This window comes from Vipera ursinii (assembly GCF_947247035.1).
Source record: "Vipera ursinii genome assembly, chromosome: Z".
NCBI lineage: Eukaryota > Metazoa > Chordata > Lepidosauria > Squamata > Viperidae > Vipera > Vipera ursinii.
The window spans coordinates 88,466,100-88,488,250 of NC_139517.1; the positions used below are offsets into that span (position 1 = coordinate 88,466,100).

The window sequence follows — 22,151 nt, forward strand, 5'->3', positions numbered from 1 at the left end:
TTACTTTGACATTACAATCACTTGGCTGCATATTAACTAACGTATTTCTTATATCCATACTTGTGGCCTTTTTGCTTTCTACTGGAATACCTGCTTTATAATGAAGTTTTTTTTATTGAACTGTTAATTTCTCTTTGTTCATTTCAAGTTGACTAAATTCACAGGCTCCTCATTTAATATATATGAAAATTGTTAAAACTAACATTGAAAAACAAAGGGTGGAAAAGAATAATATTATGTATGCTATAGTTCTACAGTATAGTCTACTCTATTAAGTTTTATGGCTGTCCTTGCAAATACAATGGGATTGTTTCTTCTATCAATGAAAAAGGTACAGCAGTCATATCTCTATTCAATTTCCTCAAATTATTAAATATAAATGACATGAGGTGCTTGTCACTGAAAGCAAAGGTTCCTGCAAGGACTAGCAGTAAATGGCATCACAAGTGACTCTACATTGTTGATCTCCCATGGGCAGCAAATCCAGTCCGTAATTATCTAGTGGCAGGAGCTGAGCTTCATCATTTTGTCAGTTCACTAATAAGGAGGTCACTGCAGATACAGAATCCTAGATTTACATGTGGCAGATGACAAAGCATGATGGGAAATCTCCTTTACAGGACAGGCTTGTGTGGTGCAGTTTACAACTGGCACCCATTCTCTGGTTCCATAATTGACAAGAAATGCTATTATTAAGCGGGTCTGTTGAGATAATTAGCATTCAGGATAGCATTTTTAATCAGACTTGAGTCAGATAATTTATCACAGTGGTAGCAAGCTGTCAGGGTCATACTATAAATACTCATTAAAGATGAATAAAGATTAAGTGCAGCCTGAAACAGAATTCAGCAAAGTAGTACTTATGAATCATTTCACTTCAATATTTGCTGTTAATAATTTGATGTGCTATTGGCAAAAAGATCAGATCTCTGCACTGAGCTCATCTATGTAAGGGGTGATAATATTGTGCAGCTGAGATGTCTGCTCAGTATCTATTTTTAGGCTGAAACCTTTTTCATAATTGATCAATTGAAAAAAATATTCATTCTGAAATGCTTATTTAGTGTGACTGTGCTCACAGTTGCTATTGTTCCATAGTAATAAGTTGACAGATTAAAGAGAGAAGTGTTCCATCTCAAAGGCAGAACTAATTTGTTAACATTAGTATCCTATTGCACATTGAATTCAGTGTAACTGTCTTCAGTAGATTCACACATGAACAGCTTATGGCAATTTAAAATGGTTTCCAGTTAATTAAAACAGTATTCAAATACTCCTAGCACTAGCACAATGGCTGATTTTTAAAAGCATATAAGAGTAAAGAACACTCGTTATTGAGAATGCATTCTGCATTTAAAAGAGTCAGAGGTAGGATATTTGTTCTTAATTTTCTAACTATTCTCTCTCATTTTGATGCGAAATAAATTTATTTTGGAACTTTTTAAAAGAAAAAATATGTTGGAATTCTCTTAAGTGAGTGTAGGCATCTTGCATTTATTCTGGGTACAACCCAATGTACCTTAAATTCCTCCAGTAATCTACACCCTCTCAGCTTTCTGAAACTTCAGTGTCATAGTAGGAGAATATTTTTTAAAAAGTGCCTTCTATGGGGCTATTGGGGACGATCAGGGATGGACAATGAGGGAGACTATAACAAAATAAAGATATAAAAGGAAGCCTTGTTTTAGATAAGACAAAATCTTGAGTAAATTGGAAGACAAAATTCAATTAGCCAAAGCACAGCCCATCCTTTGAAGAGGACCACAGTCTAAATTGGATGAAAATAAAAGGAAATATGGGAACACAAGGAATCTAATCTTGAAATCTAATTTTGAAATTTTCTGTCAGTGGTTGGAAAACTCAATGGTCACTCAGGTCACAGGTTACAGTGATGTTTTTTCTAGGATTTTAAATGTCTATATTTTCAGGAACACATAATCATCAAATGGAAAATTTGAAATCTTGGGAAAATGGTTATATAGTGCACAAAATACTGTAATGAAAAGGTACAGAAAAGGAATAGAAACAATCAGTGGCGTAGCGTGGGTTGTCAGCACCCGGGGCAAGGCAAGTAATTTGCACCCCCTAACCTGTGGATTTTAGCACTCGAGTCTCTTCCACTAGCACTGGAATTCTGGGAGTTGAAGTCCATGAGTCATAAAAGAGCCAAGGTTGCCTACCCCTGAGTTAGGTTCAAGGCAAAAAAGGGTCTCTGGAGAAGAGGGAAAATGCTAGTTTAACACTGAAACAAGGCAACTTTAAGTTGCCTCAGCTGTGATTTAGGATGAGACAAAGAGAGGACATGGCGTTGAAAATGGTTAATGGGGCATGTTTGTTCCACTCTTAGTGGACATCAGGATAAACCCCACGAGAGAATGACCTTACAACAGATGTGAATAGGCTTGGACTACGTTTGTAGATTGAGTGCATACATCACATGGAGCGATGATGGGCTTCATCAAGATTTATGATCCCACAATTGGCTAGTTTTCTCCATCTTGTCCTAAACCCTGGATACCAACCACGGTTTATGGCTTAGCATGTGGCGTGGGGTTGACCCAACATGTTAGGCGACAAACAATGACTTCCAACTTACAATGCCTCAGCTTCCCAAGGTTATTCCAAAGCCGGAAAAGCCAACCAACCCACCCTGCAGCTTTGCCTGCTTAGGCTGAACCCCAGGAACTCATACTTGCTGCAGCGCCCGACCTATTTTCTGCCCAGACGCTGCTTATCCAAGCCAAGCCGCCTCCTTCTCTTTGGCACCTCACCCCAAAGATTCACCGGCCTGGCTGGAAACTCTCGCTGCTGGCGACATGTGTCGGGGGGGTCCCGATCGCCGATGCACGGTTGGATCGGCAACCTGCCGACGCAGCTTTCGTTCCAGAGCAGGGACCCCCGGAGAGACGCTGCAGCGATCCTCCCCCCATGGGAAATCCACCCTCTTTCAAGCCCCGCCGCGCCCCCCCCGCCTTTGGCAACCCCGGGAGCGCCTTGGGAGAGCCTCCGCAGCGGAGCCCCGGGCTTGCAGGAGGGCCGCGCTCTGTGCACGCTCAGGAGCCGCCTTCTCCTTTGCGGGGGGGAGGAGGGAGAGAAGGCTTCCGTCCAGCGCCGGAGCGAAGGCGGAGCGGCCCGAAGGAGGAGTCACGCTGTGTGGTTGTATGTTTGTGTGTGTGTGTGTGTGTGTGTGTGTGTGTTGCGCCGTGGGGCGTCAGGCCCTTCCCGGCTGGGGCTCCGGTGCCTCCGCCCTGCCGGATCCCGGTGCCGTCGAGCGCGCCCCCCCCAGAAGTTGCGCCCGGTGCGGCCGGGCCCCCCTGCACCCCCCACGCTACGCCACTGGAAACAATCAGGGTTGAAAAATTTTGCTATAATAACCAAATGTCAAATCCAGCTCGAGAATCCAAAATTTTCATGCTTGAAGTTTCATGCTTGACACCAATCTCAATAAAAGCAGTTTTAGCCACTCTGTGGATTTCGTGACCAGGTCCACTTACACATATTGCAAGCATTATATTATATCTCCTCCTTCTTATAGTTCAGTGAATTAGGGAGGTTTTGTTTGAGCTGCTTCCATGTGTTATTGGGATGTTCTGGATTTTAAAGAAAGCTTTTGCCTTTTTACCAAGGGAGCAGCTACATGTCTCCATCAAAGTCTTCTTCCTTGCTCTACCTAAACATTTTGGATTCTATGATACAGTTTATATTTTACTTAGCTGCATATGCTGAATTTGATACTCAATTTTGACATTGACACAAAACAGAGAGAATCAAATTATATTTTGAAGGAATTTAAAATGGTTATTTTCGAATTTATCATTTCTGGGTGTTAATATATATGATAATTTTTGGCACAAGAAGTTAACTTGGCTAGGAATTTTGAGAGATATAGGGTACCTTATTGGGCAGATCTGGGCAAACTATTATACTGACCCCGTAGAACAGGGGTGTCAAACTCCTGGCCCCCAGGCCGGACATGTCATCAGGAAACCGCACCCACCCCATTTCCAGCAATGGAGAGAAAGCTCCAATATGTCGTGCGACGTCACATGACACCACAAGTTTGACATGTCTGCCATAGAGAACAAGACATTGTGACTAAAGAATCTATAATGTTGGTTTATCTTTTCAGTGGCTGTTTACTTTAACAGTTTGATTTCTTGTACCTTTTTGGCAAATTTTTTACATTTTGGCTAGTAATAGGCCAAGAAATTAGTAACGTCTACAAAAGGGATCCAGAAAAATCACAGACAAAAACAGCATGGTTCAATTTAATTGTATAAAAATCATTTTCCAACAAGTGGACATCACAAAATGAGCAAATACCTTCAACATCATGAGCTTTCTAGCATGTTCTATGAATACAAAGTGTGGAATTTAGGAAAGTCAGATGCAGAAAGTTTTAAGTGACAGAGCTTGTGTTGGAATGATGGATGTTAAAGAACCTGCTAAGAGAATCAATCAGAAATGCGAGATTTTGATGACTAACTTCAAAGATGTCATGAATGTAGCATTAAAATAGAAATATAAATGTACAGAACACATTGTCCATCTACTAAATAGATGGCCACAAAAAGTGACATTACGTACCAACTTGATAGACATATGCAGTAGGCACAGAACAAAAAATTAAATGAAATATGCATATTTGTTGAAGTTAACACTTCAAATATCAACATTATCTGGATTACAACAAAAAAGTGATAAAGTGAATGAAGTTAGTACCACAAAATATTGGTATTTTCAATTTTTCTTCATAACTGTTAATTTTAAGATTTCATTTATCTTATTTGGACACGGATGATAATTTATTTGTTAAACTGATTGACTATAAATAATGCTCTTGAATGAAAAAAATTGTAAATTTCTTAAGTATGAGAATAATTCTTGAATAAGATATTTGTAATAAATTTAGTATCAAAACATTTTCAATTAAGAAAGTATTAACTCCTCTGGGCATATATGTGACCTTGATACTGTTTACAGGATTTCCCAGGCTTGCTGAGTGAAAACATTCAGGCAGTCTGATTTTAACTGACAGAAGCATAAATTAAATCATGAGTGGTGGAATGACAAGAAAATCAAAAATAGATGGCAAACCCAGAATTAATGTAAATGTGATAGAGGTGACGGGGAAAGTGATCCCTAATTTGGAATATTCAAAGTATTTGTGATTTACTATGGGTAAAAATCATCAAGATGATGACCACAATTGCACAAAATCTCCTTAACAATGCTGATAATGTTCTCTGGCAACTCAGTGTTATAACAAGCATTTCACTGACAGGACACGTGAAGTATAATAATAAAATATAAGAATATAATTCCATATTTCCGTGCTTCTGCAATATTATTAAAGGAAATATTTCACAAAATATGAGTACATGATATGTGGATTTGTCCTTGCATGCATGGTTTCTGGAGCGATATTAATAATGTGGTAGGATTTCATTCATATGAGCTATTTTGGCATAGTGTTTCAACCTGACATATTCTGCAGCTCCATATCTTTTTATGAGACTGTAATTTATGGGACTGAGTAGAATTTCTCTCTATTTATTAATTGTTCTCTGATTAAATAAAATAAAAAGGACAATATATCTTAGTTTCATGAAAAAAAATATTCAGGGTGGTTTAAAAAACTGTAGCTCTAATTAGCCTGAAATCATTTATAGAACTTTTGTTCAGTCACTTTGAAAATGTGGATGGCTTGTAATTATCTTTAATAATCAGTGGGATGAATTTTATAAAGTGATTGTGATCAGTTCCCATTCATAGCCCAATGTCATATGGCTGGTTTAGCTTGTAAGGTTGTCTTCCGATCTTTGCTAAAAAAGTTCTAAGGAATCTACCGCTTGCTTATTTGTTATATTAGCTACTTAACCAAGCTAATTTAACATTTTATGATTTTGCTATTTGTGGCCACTCACATTTATATGAAATCATGTGGACACTGGAGTTAATTTTGCATTCCATTGCAAAATATATGCAAACTTAATTTTGCTCTCAATTCTCATTACCTTTTTCTCAACATGGTAAGCATATACATTGTTTAAGTTTTGCTCTTATGCCACTGCGATCTCAGTTCCTGTTTCAAAGGAAGGATATGAGATAGAGAGGATAGGGAGTAACTTTAAATATTACTATGGCATTCCTGCATATATTCTGTGTCCATTTGGCATTGTGATATATACTAGTTTCCTTCCAGTGAACATCAACAGAAAAACTATTTACACATTTGGATCCTGTTTTTCTTGGAGATACGGATTTTCCCAGATTCCCTAATTCATTATTTGATATTTTGACTCCAAGGGTATTATCTGATATTTTTAATGTATGTTATCCTGTATGATCGTCTCATATTCACTGATGGCTAATATCTGTTCTACATTTTTCATTTTTATTTCTTATTCTTGTTTTCTAGACAGGTTTTCTGTTAAGCATGATTACTGTTCTTTATGGTTTGAATTCTTAAGTAGGAACTTTGCTGCTTTTTGGAAGTGGTCTAAAACTGGCTCAGCAGTTTGTGAGAGAATTGTGTTTCCAGTGATTGTGTAAGAAGGAAGAGATCACAATCTAGATGTAAAATATACGGTACTTCACTGAAGACTTCTCATAAATAGTTCTATAGAAAAGGGATTTTTTTAAATAGCACATTTACTGGAAACACTCTACAAGCTGTTTTTAAGATTTATTTTATAATTTTTGTTATAAGCTATTACTGATCAATAATGGAAAATATATTGTTAATTCTGCAATTTGATTTTAGTCAATGTATTTACAAATCTATACATACATGTGGCAATCTGATATTTACAATAAATAAATAAATTGTGGCAATCTGGTATAATCAAAGAATGATCATCATTATATATTTTGAGAGTTTGATTAAACTCTCAGATTTAATTATATTTTAATACAAATTTTAATGTGACTGCAGCATGTTATAGTGTAAGTATGCAACATGTTTTTAAAAGCAGTGTTACATAAGAAAACATTTTTCCTGAATGTTGTGTGAACATTATTGTCAAATAATTTGGCTTTTCTCGTCTAAAATTCTCTGGCAGTAATTATAATATATGTTTTATTGTTACCACAGATGGCAATAATATCAGTGTATCCATTTTAATGTGCATCCAATCGAAGTAACATTTGTGGATAAAAAAAATTCTTTTCTTGGCATGCACGAACAATGCTTTTTTATCCCTAGCTGCCATAACAAGAGTTTGGAAAATATATACATTTTTCAATAAAACGCCTGTTTTGTTGAAGCAAAGCCTTGGTGGCAACCTGTAGAGGGCTCTCCAATACCATCTTTTGCAATAATATCAGCGTATCCATTTTAATGTGCATCCAATCGAAGTAACATTTGTGGATAAAAAAAATTCTTTTCTTGGCATGCATGAACAATGCTTTTTTATCCCTAGCTGCCATAACAAGAGTTTGGAAAATATATACATTTTTCAATAAAACGCCTGTTTTGTTGAAGCAAAGCCTTGGTGGCAACCTGTAGAGGGCTCTCCAATACCATCTTTTGCATCAAAAGTTGCCTGAAGGAAGGGGGAAGGGAGCAAAGAACAAGTCTGGGTTTTGTTTGGTAAACAGGCAATGAATTGTGGGGCGGCAAAGTCCTTTATGGCCTGACTTGCACCAGGCATGAGATTAGATGACTCAGCCCAAACTCATTATTTTAATTGCCTACAGCTAGTTCACGTAGCAGGAGGAGGCCACCCGCTCCATTAAAGAGGCCATTTAATTTTTTTAAGTTCAGCCTGGTACATTGAAACTGTAAAAAAATATTCAAATGCATGGGGTATTTGTAAAAGACTGCATAAGTTGCATATAATTCAGTAATAAGTACATATAACATGGTTTCATGGTTCTGTGTGAGTAGCAAGCATGGAAGCCTCGAAGCAGTTGTGTTTTGTTAGGAAATTAATTAAACACCAACATATGCATCTTCCCCCACTTATTTCTAACAGACTTTCCTATGTTGCTTCATTTTTTTTTCTTTCTATCATTTTTAGGTATGGTGATTGTTTTAAACTTTTAGCAAATGGTATGTTGAATTTCTTCTCCTGATTTGTTTTTGCAGTTATAATTTGCTTGATTTACTATAATGAATTATTAATTTTTATTTTTATATTTTGCAACAGTGCTGATACAACAAATTGAGAGGGAAAAACATTTTTCTTCTCTATTCAAGAGAAAGAGCATTCTGATTCAGAAGGGGTGTGTTTTCCTATCTGCAGTCTCTCCTGAACTCTCTGCACTCAGCCTTGAGTGACTCAAGAGGAAGTAGAAAAGAGAAGAATTTACCCCTTCAAGGGAACCAACAGATCTCTTTATAAAATTGTTTTAACACTTGCAGTTGATGTTGTTTCTTATTTTTATTGTTCTACATTTTCAGAAACCCACTGGGTCACTGTATGAAAATCTGTCATTATTTCTTTTTTGATTCATTGTTCAAATGTTACTGTTAAATAGGTATTTATGTATATGCATTTTTACATATAACTATAATTCAATTGTTGCACTGGGGTCAAAGAGACCCAAATTCTGCTCCATTCTCAACAATGGAAAGTCAATGGAAATTCCTCTTTCTCAGCCCAATCCATCTAACAATCTGTTGTTGTGGATAAAAATAAGGAGAAGTATTGTGTATGCTGCCTTGAGTCTTTGAATGACTTGTCTGAAAAAAGATACAATAACAACTGCATGAACTTTCATCATGTAATAATTTCATCTCATAATACCATATATTTTCAACAAACATCTAAGTAAATATCAACAGGTATGGTTTAATATATTGTAATAATTCCAAAAACCAAAGCGTGTAGGACAGTAGTCTTTAATTTTTAAGATGACGGACTGTTCTCTAACCCAATCTAACCCTTAATCTCCCTGGCCATATTGGATGTAATGAAGAAAATTTTCAGAGGTGTGGAAGATCACTTTGCAGTAGATTATCCTTATTCTTTGTGAGATATATTTATTCATTTTGCCTCTCCTGAAGATTATGTGGTGTATTACCACATCAAAATTCAAACAATCAACTCATCTTTCATTTCTTACTCCATGAACTGTGCAATCCACTAGTTTTGTTTTTTTCAGATGGTATAGGGTTTCCTACCTGAGCAGGGGGTTGGACTAGAAGATCTCCAAGGTCCCTTCCAATTGTGTTTTTCTGTTCTGTTAAAATTAGGTAGTTCTCAATTTATAACTACAACTGAGCCCAAAATTTCTGTTGCTAAATGAGATCTTGAGACTTACCCCAACTGGTCTTGTTTTTGCATGAATTGTGAAGAAATCTGATCATCTACCAGATGATGTAAAGATTGTCTTTCTAATAGCTTTCCATCCTAAAACTTGGTGGTCTCTCATAACTAAAATAAAACAGTAAGAATTACAATATTTGTTTTTAGTGATGCACTGATTGAATCCTAGAAATCATGTCACTTAAAAAAGAGCTGTGTAGTCTGATCTAAATTAAACAATGATATGTTCAGATATAATTGCATTTTGTTGAATAAATATTACACCCTGCAACCTAGTCATCTGGACTATACATTTTGAAAAATTTTCTTTTATTGCTATATAGTGTAATAAGATATCTGAATCCTTTTAAAAATAGGTTATGAAATGATCCCATAAACTATTTCCTATAATTTAGCAGTAACCCATAAGCTATGTATTGTTAGCAGCAAGCGATGACTGGTTGGCTAATTAATGACCCAAAGCAAAAACAAAGCTAATGAATGCCTTAACAATCCAGCTGTTAACTGCTTTGAAAGTGAATTCTGAGATGATAATTGGGATATTAAATTGTACTCAGTGCCTTTTATGCCTTTATTAAGGTTTTGAAAAATTAGCCAGGGTAAGCTTTTTTATTACAGAACATAAGACATTTATTTGTGTCTATGCGGTAAACCATATGAAATTGACACTTGTCAGGAATTTATGTCAAGTATGGTAATTAACTACTAAAACTAAACATTATCTAAACTAGTAGTCCTTGACTTATAATACTATTCATTCAGCATGTTAAAAGCTACAAAGGCATTGAACTAAGAGACCTGTGCCTGAGGTTATAGCCACTGCATTTTCTCCACAGTCACATGATCAATATTTGGACACTTGGCAGCCCATCCACACTTACAGCCACAGGGATGCTTCAACTCCTCCCACCTATCTATCTTCCCTCCCAGCTATTTCCTTGGGCCCCTGTTGCCCTGTACTCTACTCCCCCAGTTGACTTTCACTTTTTCTTGCTCCTGCTGCCTCAGAGCTGTAGTGCACCAAACATCCATTTCTAAAATATTTGTGGAGTGTGGCCTGCCCAGGAGCTCTTTGCAAAGGCTTGCTTTTTATGGGCATTTGAGGGGAGAATGTGAAGCACAGTGCCACCCAGAAGTCTTTGCAAAGTATCATTTTGGTGCACTATAGCTCTGGGGCTGCTCTTGGTGGAGGAGGTTTTGCAACTGAAGCCTAGCCTGGCCCAGCAAGTCAGGCTAGATATACCTCCTCCATAGTGGGAGCAAGATGAGGGCAAAGGTCAGCTGGAGCAGCAGATTGCAGTCATACAGTACAGGGTAGTGAGGCAACTGCAGCTTGAACTGGGTTTGGTTGCCTGCAGCATCCCAGGGCAGGACAAGTTTTGCCAAAGTTAGTGTGAAATTTTTATGTCAAATAACAAGCAAAGAAACTCTTAACCCAACAAATTCGTAAAAGTTTCAGTAAGTCAAGGAATATAATACATTACTAATATGGTAAATACACCAACATATAATGCCTCTTACTATGAATGTCTGGATTGATCTTCTCTTGTAGGCAATCTGTGCTGCTACCACGTGGCTGTTTTGGAGAAAGTACAATGTGGGCAGTCAGACCCTCCTACCCTATGATGTATTTCCGCTTCCTTCCCCTTTCTGGGATGGACTTCCTCCTCCTTTGTCCCTAGAGAGTCCATTCTCTTTTAGCCTGAAGACATGGGGTAACTTGCAGACTCAATATGCAGCATTCAGATGACCTTTGAACAGCATTTCCAAGATATTTCCAAGGTATCGCTAAGGCTAGAAAATGGTAATATTCCCAGCGCCTGTGTAAGTCTGCTGTTGTCACATGTTAGCTGAATAATGAAGGATGGGATTCTCCCCAGGGACAAAGGAGGAGGAAGTCCATCCCAGAAAGGGGAGGGAAGCGGAAATACATCATAGGGTAGGAGGGTCTGACTGCCCACATTGTAATTTCTCCAAAACAGCCACGTGGTGGCAGCACACAATCAGACAAATATTTTGTTTGTAGGAGAAAGTGCAGTGGTGTAATTAAGTATGATGTGCCTACATTGGTGGGGTATGTGTTCTATCTTTCTTCAATAGTCTGCAGCCTCCTGACTTCCCAAATTTCAATTTAAGGGAAATCAACACAGTAATGCACATGGGTATTTTACTGACCAGGAAGCATATGCAAGCAGGAAGGCCTCTAGAGCAGAGGTCTCCAATCCCCGGTCTGTGGACCGGCACCGGTCCGCAGCATGCCAGAAACCAGTCCATGCAAACAAGCTAAGCCCCATCTGTGGGATGCAGGCAGCACACTAAAACATACCTCCTCTGGTCCACGGAAAAACCTCTCTCCATGAAACCGGTCCCTTGTGCCCAAAAGGTTGAGGGCCACTCAACCACTGCTCTATAGTGATTCATTTTTATAAAAAAAATGCGTACTTTGGCAGCCTAAAATATGCTCATTGCAAAATTATCATTTGAACACATTCTAAAGAAACTACACAAGAATGGAGTACTAAAAGGGAAATCTCTTTTGAAAGAAAATAAAATTTTAGAAGACAGATTTTGACATAGTATTATGTCCCCTATGGGTAAGCCAGTTTATCCTAGTGGTTAAAGCATTACTTTAGAAATCAGGAAATTTTGAGTTCTAATCTTAAAAATCTTTAAAGATTTTATTTATTTATTTATATCTCATACTTCTTAATCATCCATCTCCCTCAGAGAGGAGCTTTCGTGTGTCAATTTAATCAGTAAAATTAAGCATTGACAACAACTTTTTATCCAACTTCATTATTTTTTAAAATAACTCAATGTGGTAAACATACCTAATACTCCTTTCTCCTATTTTTTTCCACAACAAATAACCCTTTGAGGTGAGCTAAGAGAAAGTGACTAGCCCCAAACACTCACTTTCAGCTAACAATGTCAGGCTTGGGCAATGAGCTAGTCAGTTAATTCCTATCACAATCCATGGATCAACACTAAATTAATAAAAAAAACAAAAAAAATTATTCCCTTCTATCCATCATTTGACAATATTTGGTTTACCAGGAACAAGGGGAGGTAAGAAATGAATAGCATAAGGAGTACTCCCATGTACTTGCGCCAAATGTTTACAGTTGCCAATTCACAATATTTTTTTCCCCATAATATTGGTATCACTGCTTTTATAGGTTTATGACTGATGCTGCTCGTAGGGAACAGGAATCTCTGAAGAAGAAAATACAGCCTAAACTCTCCTTGACCTTATCAAGCTCAGTGTCCCGTGGGAATGTATCTACTCCTCCACGTCACAGCAGTGGAAGCCTTACTCCACCTGTCACACCTCCGATCACCCCTTCCTCCTCATTTCGTAGTAGCACACCCACAGGTAAGATAAAATGGATTTGCTGTTTGTGGTATATACTTTAAAAAGCAGCAAAAAAAATAGCAAGCAAATCACAGTAAAGTTAGACTGCAAAAAGAATCAGCAATATTTAAGTTAAAATAAATCTCAAATATGTTATGGATGGGCTTTCTTTTCCGATCCAAAATTGTTTTTTTTTACAGGCATGACCTCTTTTTCAGACCATGTTTGTCTTTTTTTCTGTTGATTCAATTATTGAAGATGAAAGGAAAATAGGAAAATAAGTGCAAGTTTTGTTTCTGAAAAAGAATACTAAGAAATTGAACAGGGAAGATAGCCTAACCCTGTTGCAACAAAAGCAATGCATGAAATAAGAGGGTGATTATTAAATAGAGGGTGAGTGTGTGAAAACATAAGTATGTTCTCACAATAATGACAGTAAGATGTTTTGTCAACTTTCTGCGAAATTAAGCAAATATGATCCTATATCACTTCTCCCTCTTTCACAACCAGTCATTCAACTAATATAGAAAAGGCCTATGTCAAGAGGAAAGTTTTAAATAGGCAAATCAAGTTTAATATTCAAAAAATGTCAGAAAGGTTCATAATATGGAAGCTATCTCAAAGAAGGCTCATTGCACAAGATGGCATGCACTAAAATACTATGGCAAAATCTCTATCAACTATGTAGTTCTTTCATAGGAGCCCTAGTACCACCATCCCTAATTAATTTTGTATGTATCACATATATGATGCGGGCATGTGTGTATATCACACATTTATATACTGTCACAATCTCAGACAGATTCTCCACTGCTCACAACATGAGAAACAATAATAACAATAAACATGTGAAAGGTCAACAGTCAAAATTCACATATATATTCTAGATCAGTGATGGCGAACCTTTTAGAGACTGAGTGCCCAAACTGCAACCCAAAACCCAGTTATGTATCGTTGGGTGCCGGGTGGGCATGGCCCATTGGATCGGTGTGGCCAATTGGGTGGGCGTGGCCAATTGGGTGGGCGTGGTTACAGTGGTAACAGCTGACTGAGTGGGACTAAAAAGTTCAATCAATCAATTCCAACTTTGCAAGATCTTTTTTTTCTCCACGAGAAGTTGAAATTGATTGATTGATTGAACCTTTTTTTTTCACACAGCGCGGAGGCCTAAAGTGAAAAGATTTTATAAAACCCAGCTGAAGGCCTGAAACTGGGGCGATGGTGGGTGTCCCCACATGCCATAGGTTTGCCACCACGGTTCTAGGTGATTAGAGTCAGACACTGAATACCCACTAGAAAATCTTGTTAATTCTTAAATTTACTTATTTTGTGGAGGATAAAAAAATCTCCTTGTGTAATACAGCTTATTTTTCAAAGGTTCTTAACATCCAGAGATTCATTAAAAAGCAACTTTCTAAAATAGTTACGAGAAGAAATAGAACCCAATGTGTCCCTTTAAAGGTGTGGAGTTGCAGCTTATATAGGAAGCTCCCCCCTGCCTCCCCCTTCCCTCCCGAGCTCTTATACACAATGGAGATTACTCTTTTATGATATCTTTGCAGAGACAGTCTGATCAGAGGAAACCTGTGTGTGATCCTAGTTCTTTCTTTAACCTGGAAAGAAATTCTGAGAAGCCAATCCATTCAGAGGCTCCTCTTTTCACTACAATTATTACCTCTACTGTCTTCAGTCCACCTTTGCTTCCCTGGAAGTCATATGCAGTTAGAATTTAATTGCCATTATGCATATAAAACCATATATTATCTATTTCAATTAATTTTTTACCATAAGCTATCGTGATCAGAAATGAAATGACCGGGTATTTTTCAAATTGGTTCATATGTGTGACTTTGGTCCTTCACTTTGTCATTCCTAATTCCTCTGCCACCTGCCCCTTCCCAATAACATATTTTAGTCATTTAGTAATAATTGTTTGTTCTTGCAAAAGGAGCCAAATGAGAAGCATATCTCATTCCTATCAAAAGTAGGGAAAGAATGACATCATCATCATCTTTGTAAAGCAGAGCAGAAAAAGCCTGGGATAGTTTAATAGCTTTAAAAAATGACCTGCAGTTTTCAAACAGAGATTATCTTAAAGGTTTACCATGTAAATAAGGGCATGTATTATGATTGGAAATATAGTACAGTTTCAGCTAAAAAACCCAATGCCATGATATCAAAAAATGACCTAATAAATTTCTAATTATTTCTGTAATGGGTTTTGGATTTTATAATTTGATTTCCATGGAAAAATTAAATCAATATGTGTGATTGGTGATGAAGTTGAAAGTTATTTTCCCTCATCATAGGTAATCACAATTTGAACAAAGAAAATCTAGAGATTAATCTCATGAAAACTTTGTAATTATTTATTTTCATGTGTATTAACATGAAATCCCTCTAAGTACATATACCAATCTTGAAATAATTAATTGTTACATCTATCTTTTTATCAATACATAATATATCATCGCTGTATTATAACAATTTGTGCTCAGCTTCATCTGCTTTTAATTCCAATGTCATGAACCAGTGGTTCAGTAACCAAATATATAGGGGGGGAAACAGATTTCCTTAATGAGCTCCACAAAAATGTTGCTAAGTGAAGAAATAATACTAATTCAACTGTCATTGAAGGAGTAGAATACTATTATTTAGCCAAAGATTTATTCCAAAAATTTCTACTGCATTATGTCAAAGATCTCCCCTTGTCAAGCAACTAGATCCAAATATGAAAGATTCAAGTTGACTATTTTATTTATTTTACCTGTTATACAACAATCTCCCTGGACTGCTCACCCTCTCTTGGACCAGATAAATGGAATTAAGGGGAGGTTGGTCCTAGATCTCTTGCACTTAACTACTCAAGGCTAACTTCCCACTTGATCTCTACTCCAGGTGTTATGCCCTACAAAGCATCTAGATGATTAGAGAATTTCTCCCCTTTCCCCCTGAAAAGTGAAGCCCAGACATTGAAAGTCAAGCTGTGTGTGTGTTGTGCTTCCCCTATGATTAGTTAACCCCTTCACTTATTGGTTCCTCCTCAGGCTTTAGTGCAGGGTCATATATTAGCACTCTCTGTAAGTAAATTGGCTTTTACAATCAGAAATTAGCCTAGAAACCATTCCATCATAGCAAAAGACTTGATCCAGGGACTGTCTCCCTCGCTCTGGGCAAACCTTTACAAGAGACCAAATGTCCCTGCTTGTTGAAAAAATCTACCACTAGCAATATGAAATTATAGTCTTGGAGCTGTGGTAAGTCCAGTGACATTGTATGCCAAGGCTGGGATGGTGTTTCCAAGGCCACAACAGCCCTACTGGCCTCTAATGCTGAGGTTTTGCCCTCCTGAATATGTGACAAGACACTACACAGCCCTTGATGTCTGTTGCCACCATAGGTCACTAAAACTCTCTCAATAGCCTGTGTATCATCGTGAATGCACCCGTTGCCCCATTGTCTCTCTAGAACCTCCTCCCTCAAAGACACTTGCACTACAATTCTGCCTTTATGTCATGAAGTTCCTTTTTCTGTGAAAAATTGTAATATAGTACCTGGCAGGGTCTGCAAGTTATGGGTCAAGTTATTGCTGCACTTTAATTCTGAAAAATAGCATCTAGATTATGTGTCCTGTATCCAAGAACTCAATAGGTGTTTCTGGGGGAAGCCAACAAAAATCGGAAAGTTGCAAAATCCTTGTGGGGGTGGTACTTACTGCATCTGGAGGTACTCTGGCTTTCAGGACAATGCATCCGACAACAAATTCTTCAAACTGGGGATATATGTAATAACAAAAATTGAAATGAGAGAAAAAAATGATTCCACTGCAGGAAAAGTGGCTGAACTTTCTACATTTCCAGATTTTTAGGGTCAGTGCAGACTTTAATTAATACAGATTCCAATCATTATCTCAAGTGGACAAAAGTCGCTTTCACTGCTAAGAGCTCCTTGTTAAAAATGTCGTAATTCCTTTCTGGAAACATTAAAGCTCTGGAGTAAAAGACACAAGGAAGCAATTGGCCCCCTCCTCCTGCTGCTCCTACAATAGCACCAGGGCTACATATGAGGTATCTGTCTGGACATTAAATTTCTTTAACAGGTCAGAGTATTGGAAAAGGCATTGCTTAGCAAAGTGTTGTTTTAAACCTTCAATGCAGACTGTTCTCTTTCCAATGAAGCAAACTTCACTTTCTTTTTCAGCAATTAAGTAACAATCTTAACCTTACATGCAAAGATTGGAATGAATTTCCTATATTCACAAAACCTAGGAAACACTTATGTATTGGGGGCGGTACCATGAGAGCATTATCTGTACCTTTTAGGGGTCCATTTGGATTCCATCTGTAAAAATCTGGTAACCCAGAAACTCAAGTGTTTTAGGCCATTTTAGGCTATTTTTTAAAGGTTTGTCATGAAACCTCAACTTTGCAAACAACAAGATGATTGGGACTTGAAGGTTTGTGCCATGTAGAGAGAGAAAAAGCTTGGTATGCTTTCCAGCTGTAGTGTTAGAGTGCATGATGGGGTAGTGGCACTGTGGACTGCATAATGGGGCCTGCTCTTTAAGACTGACCACCCATCAACTCTACCTTCATAGGAACAATAAGGTCCACTCTAGGTTTTCACAATTCTTTACTACTGCCGAGTCTATAAAATAGTGGTGCTCAAGAATCAAAGCTTCCTGCTGTTTCTTACATCCAGAGTTAAAAGACAAAATAGCTGAACTTTTATGAGCATACCTTGAACTGGATATCCCTCATAAGTTCTTGAGAGAGGGACTGCTGTTTTTCACTTAGCAGGGGAGTTAATGCTCTCTTGGTTGGTTAATCTGCATTCTCTCCACAGGGGTTTGGCTGGGCAAGCTCTGTTGATATGTCTCAGCTTTTTGTAAGAAATAAAGTGTGAAACTCTCCATCTGCTTTCCCTCAGCAGCTGCTTTCCAATTACATGATTTAAATGAGGGGATAGAAGGGATACATGGCTCACTAGTAATAACCATAAGAGGGATCTTGTAATCCTAGTGGACAATCACTTAAATATGAGCCAGCAGAGTGTTGCAGCTGCCAAAAAAGCCAATGCAGTCCTAGCATGTATTAACAAAGGGACAGAACCAAAATCATGTGAAGTGTTAGTACCACTTTATAATGTCCTGGTAAGAGCATACGTGGACTATTGCATCCAGTTTAGATTGCCACAATATAAAAAAGATGTAGAGACTCTAGAAAGTGTGCAGAGAAGAGCAACGATGATTAGAGTACTGGAGGCTAAAACATATGAAAAATATTTGCATTGGATATGTCTAGTTTAATGAAGAGAAGGACTAAGGGTGACATGATAGCAGTGTTTCAGTATCTCAGGGATTGCCACAAAGAAGAGGGAGTCAAGCTATTCTCCAAAGCACTTGAAGGTAGGACAAGAATGGAATGGATGGAAACTAATCAAGGAGAAAAGCAACCTAGAACTAAGGAGAAATTTCCTGACAGAACAATTAATCAGTGGAATGACTTGCCTTATGGCTTGTATCGGGTTTCCAAAATACCCCCTGACTCTTTTGATAAAGTTCTGGTAGTTGTCCATGACTGGGATGTTTTCTTCTATGATTGCAGTACCCACTTAGCCACTTATTCCTTTAACAAGCTTAGCATGAAGGACAATTCATGGGAATTCTACAGCTAGGTTCCAATGTACAACTCACACTGAGCAATGAAGGTTTTCATCTTGCCCACTTCTCACCCAAATCTCTCTAGCAAGCCTCCATGGCAACATAGCAAACCTGGCTGCACAGTTGGAACCACTCAGTGCATTAAAGCAATCGGAGCCTCTGGTAATGGAAAATTTTGAACCTTCTGAACTAACTGAAGCATCGTGGCCACCAAGTTCTTCAGTTCAGACATTATCCCCTTCTAATGCCACAGCAAGGTATCCACCATATCTTGAGCAGATCCAGCAGCTACATGTGGGTCTGCAGCTATCGCAGTAAACTTTCTCTTTTTCTTAGGAGTAAGAAGTAGGAGTCTGGGAGACTAATGTCAGGTGCAAGCAAATAGATCTACACATGAAAGATTCAAGTTTATTACTTTATTGTATTCTATCTATAATACAAGAATCTCCCCAGACTGGTCACCCTCCCCTGAAAACAGGTAAGAATTTAGGTGTGGGGGGCAGAGTGAATCCTAGGTCTCTTGCAGTTGTGCAATGAGTCAAGACTAAAATTGCTTGATTTCTTCTTCTTGCCTGATAGTTTCCAAATATTCCTGTTCCAATGAGAACCCTATTATTAATTAGTTCTTCTGAATGAATATTTAACACATTAATTAGTGATATAATATATAAGGTTTATCTTTTTTTAATAAAACAAGATTGCACAGAATAAGCAAAGATAATACTGTCAGTAGTCTATATGCCAGGATTATTGTTAAAACTTGGTCATTAGCATTTACCAGGTAAACCAGGCAACAGATTAATCAACAGAATCTCAATAGTGTTCAAAATCACAGGTTTATAAATTACATTAAAGGAAGTTGGGAAAAAATACTCAAAAGATATCATCATGTAATTCAACAGTATGGAGACAAAAATTTGTTTTCACAGATTTAATAATATACATAGAGACAACTAGATAATTACTGCTATAAGTACATTATTGTCCCATCTTAATTAAGCTCAGCTTCATAGACACATCCATATAATTCCTTTGCAACAACACGGAAATGATTTACTGTTGCCAGAAATTATTTTCCATGATGTTTTTTTTATAAATGCATTTATTTTAGAAAATCTGGTTCTAGAAATGTAGTTGGCTTGGTCTATATTTCAGCAAAGTTGCACAGCTTTTAGGGAGAATTTGGATTGAGTTTGAGATCCTGTTCAAAAATCTTTAACCAAAAATTTAATGTTACCTTCTGTATATTCTGAATTTCTATATTCTATATCTAATACACTTTTCAATGTTTAATGTCTATGACATTCTCAGTCATCCAGGTCATAGTTGTCCCAAATAGGCTTTTTCATGAGGCAACTGGACTTTTTTGTTTTTCTTTGAAGATGTTTGAAGATTTTCAATGTTTATTTTTTAAAATATTCATTCTGCTGTGTGTTTTTTTAAATAATGTTGGGTCACTTTCTCCCATTTACTCTATTTCACAAGGTATGCATAACTTCGGTGCTTTCAGAAATCAATGTATTTTAACAACTTGTATGTCTTGTATTTAAAAGAAAAAGATTTCAAGGCACCTTTACCATATTTTGCAATATATGTAGATCTTTGTTTTCAAAGCCATCTTGCCTACTTGTGTGGTAATCTGTAAATGGCAGAAGCCCACCCTAATAGCAGAAATGGAATATCAAGTCTGGCTAGATATATCTAAAACACCTCATGAATCATTTAACTCAAAAGGGAGATGCCAGTCACATTTTGAGATGACTCCCTTTTAAATTGTGGAGACCTCTACAGTGCTGTTTCTGACCTAGGAAGTATTAAATGACTTGAATTCCACATAAAAGTAACTGATTCAAGCATGAGCCCATCAGGAGAGCATTTTTTTTAAAAAATAAACACAGATTGGTTTTCTTCATGACTATTTCACACATATCTGATCAATATGTCATCCTAGCAATCAATATGAATGTTTTCAAAGCAGTTTAAGGAATGAAACTAAAGTACTGTACATAGAAGATTATTTTTTTAGATTAACCTGAAAGTTAAAGCACAAATAAAAGAAAAGCAATGATACATGAAAATAAGCCCTGAAACATTAACAGGACAATAAAAAAAATGAAATTGGTTAAGAGCAAAGTGGATACCAGCTGAGCACTGCTCAACAGAATGTTTTAATCATATCTAGATTTCCAATATTTTAGATGACAAATGTAGATGTTGTGGGGGGGAAAACCCAAGTTAAATGGTTCTTTAAAGTCAACCTGACTCTTTGGTCAGGTTCATTCTTAGTTCCTTATCTGGAAAAATTGCAAGAATTGTGAAGATAGAATCTGTGGTTTGATTTCTGAGAACATTCTAGTCTTTAAGATCAAAAATTTCAATTTGTTTCTCCAACTCCTTCATATTGTTTCCACTCACTTCAGTTATAATAAATATTCAAAATATAATAATAATATATTTTATTTTCAAAACCAATATCTAAAAATTCAGAAACCACCTGGATTTTCAGAACATTGTTTAAGCTGTTCTTGAAAACAAACATTTATGTTAATTTAACTCACCAAATTGGATATTCTTCATAATAATCTATATCAATAGTAAGAAAGAAGTAGCATGAGTTCCCATTAAGTAGTTATTTAAAATTGCAAGTTTGCTTGGAGCTGTGGTTTCCCCCCCCCCCCCGATTCATGCTGAAACTATAGATGAGATATTCTTATTTTATGATATAAAAGGAAATTCTCTAAAGCAAATACTGTGGGCCCATATTTTAACTCATATAATATTATATTCAATATTTTGACACACTGTTTATTCATAATACTTACATGGTTTTCAGTTGCCAAACTACTTGCAAGTCTCTGTTCAAACAAAAGACCAAAAAGAGAATTTAGATACTGCTCAGAAATAGTCTCTAAGCATGCACAGAAAAAAAATTGTCATAATTCTTAGGAAAAAGTATGAGAGGAAGTACAGTAAAGTATTATGCCATATGGGGAATGAACAGAACACATGTTTGTTTTCCAACAGATCTTGAGAAATGTATGAATTTGAGAAAGAACAGAAAGAAAAAACAATTATTGTAGAGTTGGTCACTTAGAAAAAATGCTTAGGCTTGAATTATAGAATGTTTTACACAAAAATAAGAAATGAAGCTTGATTGCTGAATAGAGTAAGAGCAGAAATGATGGAAGTAAAGCATGTAGAACAATAAATGGAATGCTTAGCAAGTGGCTCAGTATTGAGCAGGACATGGCAAAAGAAGTATCATATCTTTCTGATTTTTATGTCTGTGTGATACCAAAAATGCTATGGTTGGGGATATGAATATATGTCTACCTTTGTAGTCCAGACAGTTGCCAAAAACATATAGCCCCTGTGCCCCCCTGCCTCTGTGTGTGTGTGTGTGTGTGTGTGTGTGTGTGTGTGTGTGTGTGTGAAAGAGAGAGAGAGAGATCATGTCTCACATACACCCCACCTAAAGAACAGAAAACGAAGGTGGCTTTTTTCTTTGTAATCATGGGTACCTTATGATCTGCCAGACATTGATGGGCAACATATTTATACAATATAGGCTGTGTGGACTTCTTGCAACTCTCATTTTGGCTTCCTTTTGTCTGATAAGTGGACTCTCCATTGGCTGAGCTGGTTTGTTTGTTTATTTATTTATCTATCTATCTATCTATCTATCTATCTATCTATCTATCTATCTATCTATCTATCTATCTAATCCCTCCCTTTTCATGATTCCTTACTGCCTTTCCCCTTTCCCTCAGTCACAGCATTTTTGCTGTGCCACTGAAATAAAATCTGGCAATGGAGACAAACATTGCAGGCTTCCAGGAGCTGCTTCTTGAAACCAAAA

At 37.0% G+C, this 22,151-nt stretch overlaps 1 protein-coding gene and 1 long non-coding RNA gene across 4 annotated transcripts in view; one reads left to right on the forward strand and one right to left on the reverse strand.

Annotated features, from left to right (window-relative positions):
- The window catches only part of JAZF1 (JAZF zinc finger 1), a 135,783-nt gene that overhangs the window by 100,339 nt on the left and 13,293 nt on the right, over nt 1-22,151 (forward strand). For both annotated transcript variants that reach the window (XR_014494265.1, XM_083378202.1), the window contains exon 3: nt 12,455-12,651. Coding sequence is in view for 1 of the 2 variants with exons in the window: in XM_083378202.1 (XP_083234328.1) it covers nt 12,455-12,651 (197 nt within the window). In the remaining variant the exon portion in view is untranslated. The remainder of the gene's footprint in view (nt 1-12,454; nt 12,652-22,151) is intronic.
- Nucleotides 8,632-21,149, reverse strand: LOC310649616. 2 transcript variants are annotated; one of them, XR_014494266.1, is made up of 4 exons: nt 21,115-21,125; nt 20,851-20,875; nt 16,346-16,402; nt 8,632-8,689 (listed from the first exon to the last, which is right to left on the reverse strand). It is a non-coding gene; the product is annotated as an uncharacterized lncRNA (long non-coding RNA). The 2 variants fall into 2 exon arrangements; XR_014494267.1 differs by lacking the exons at nt 8,632-8,689; nt 16,346-16,402 and adding an exon at nt 18,760-18,884 and having other exon boundaries at nt 21,115-21,149.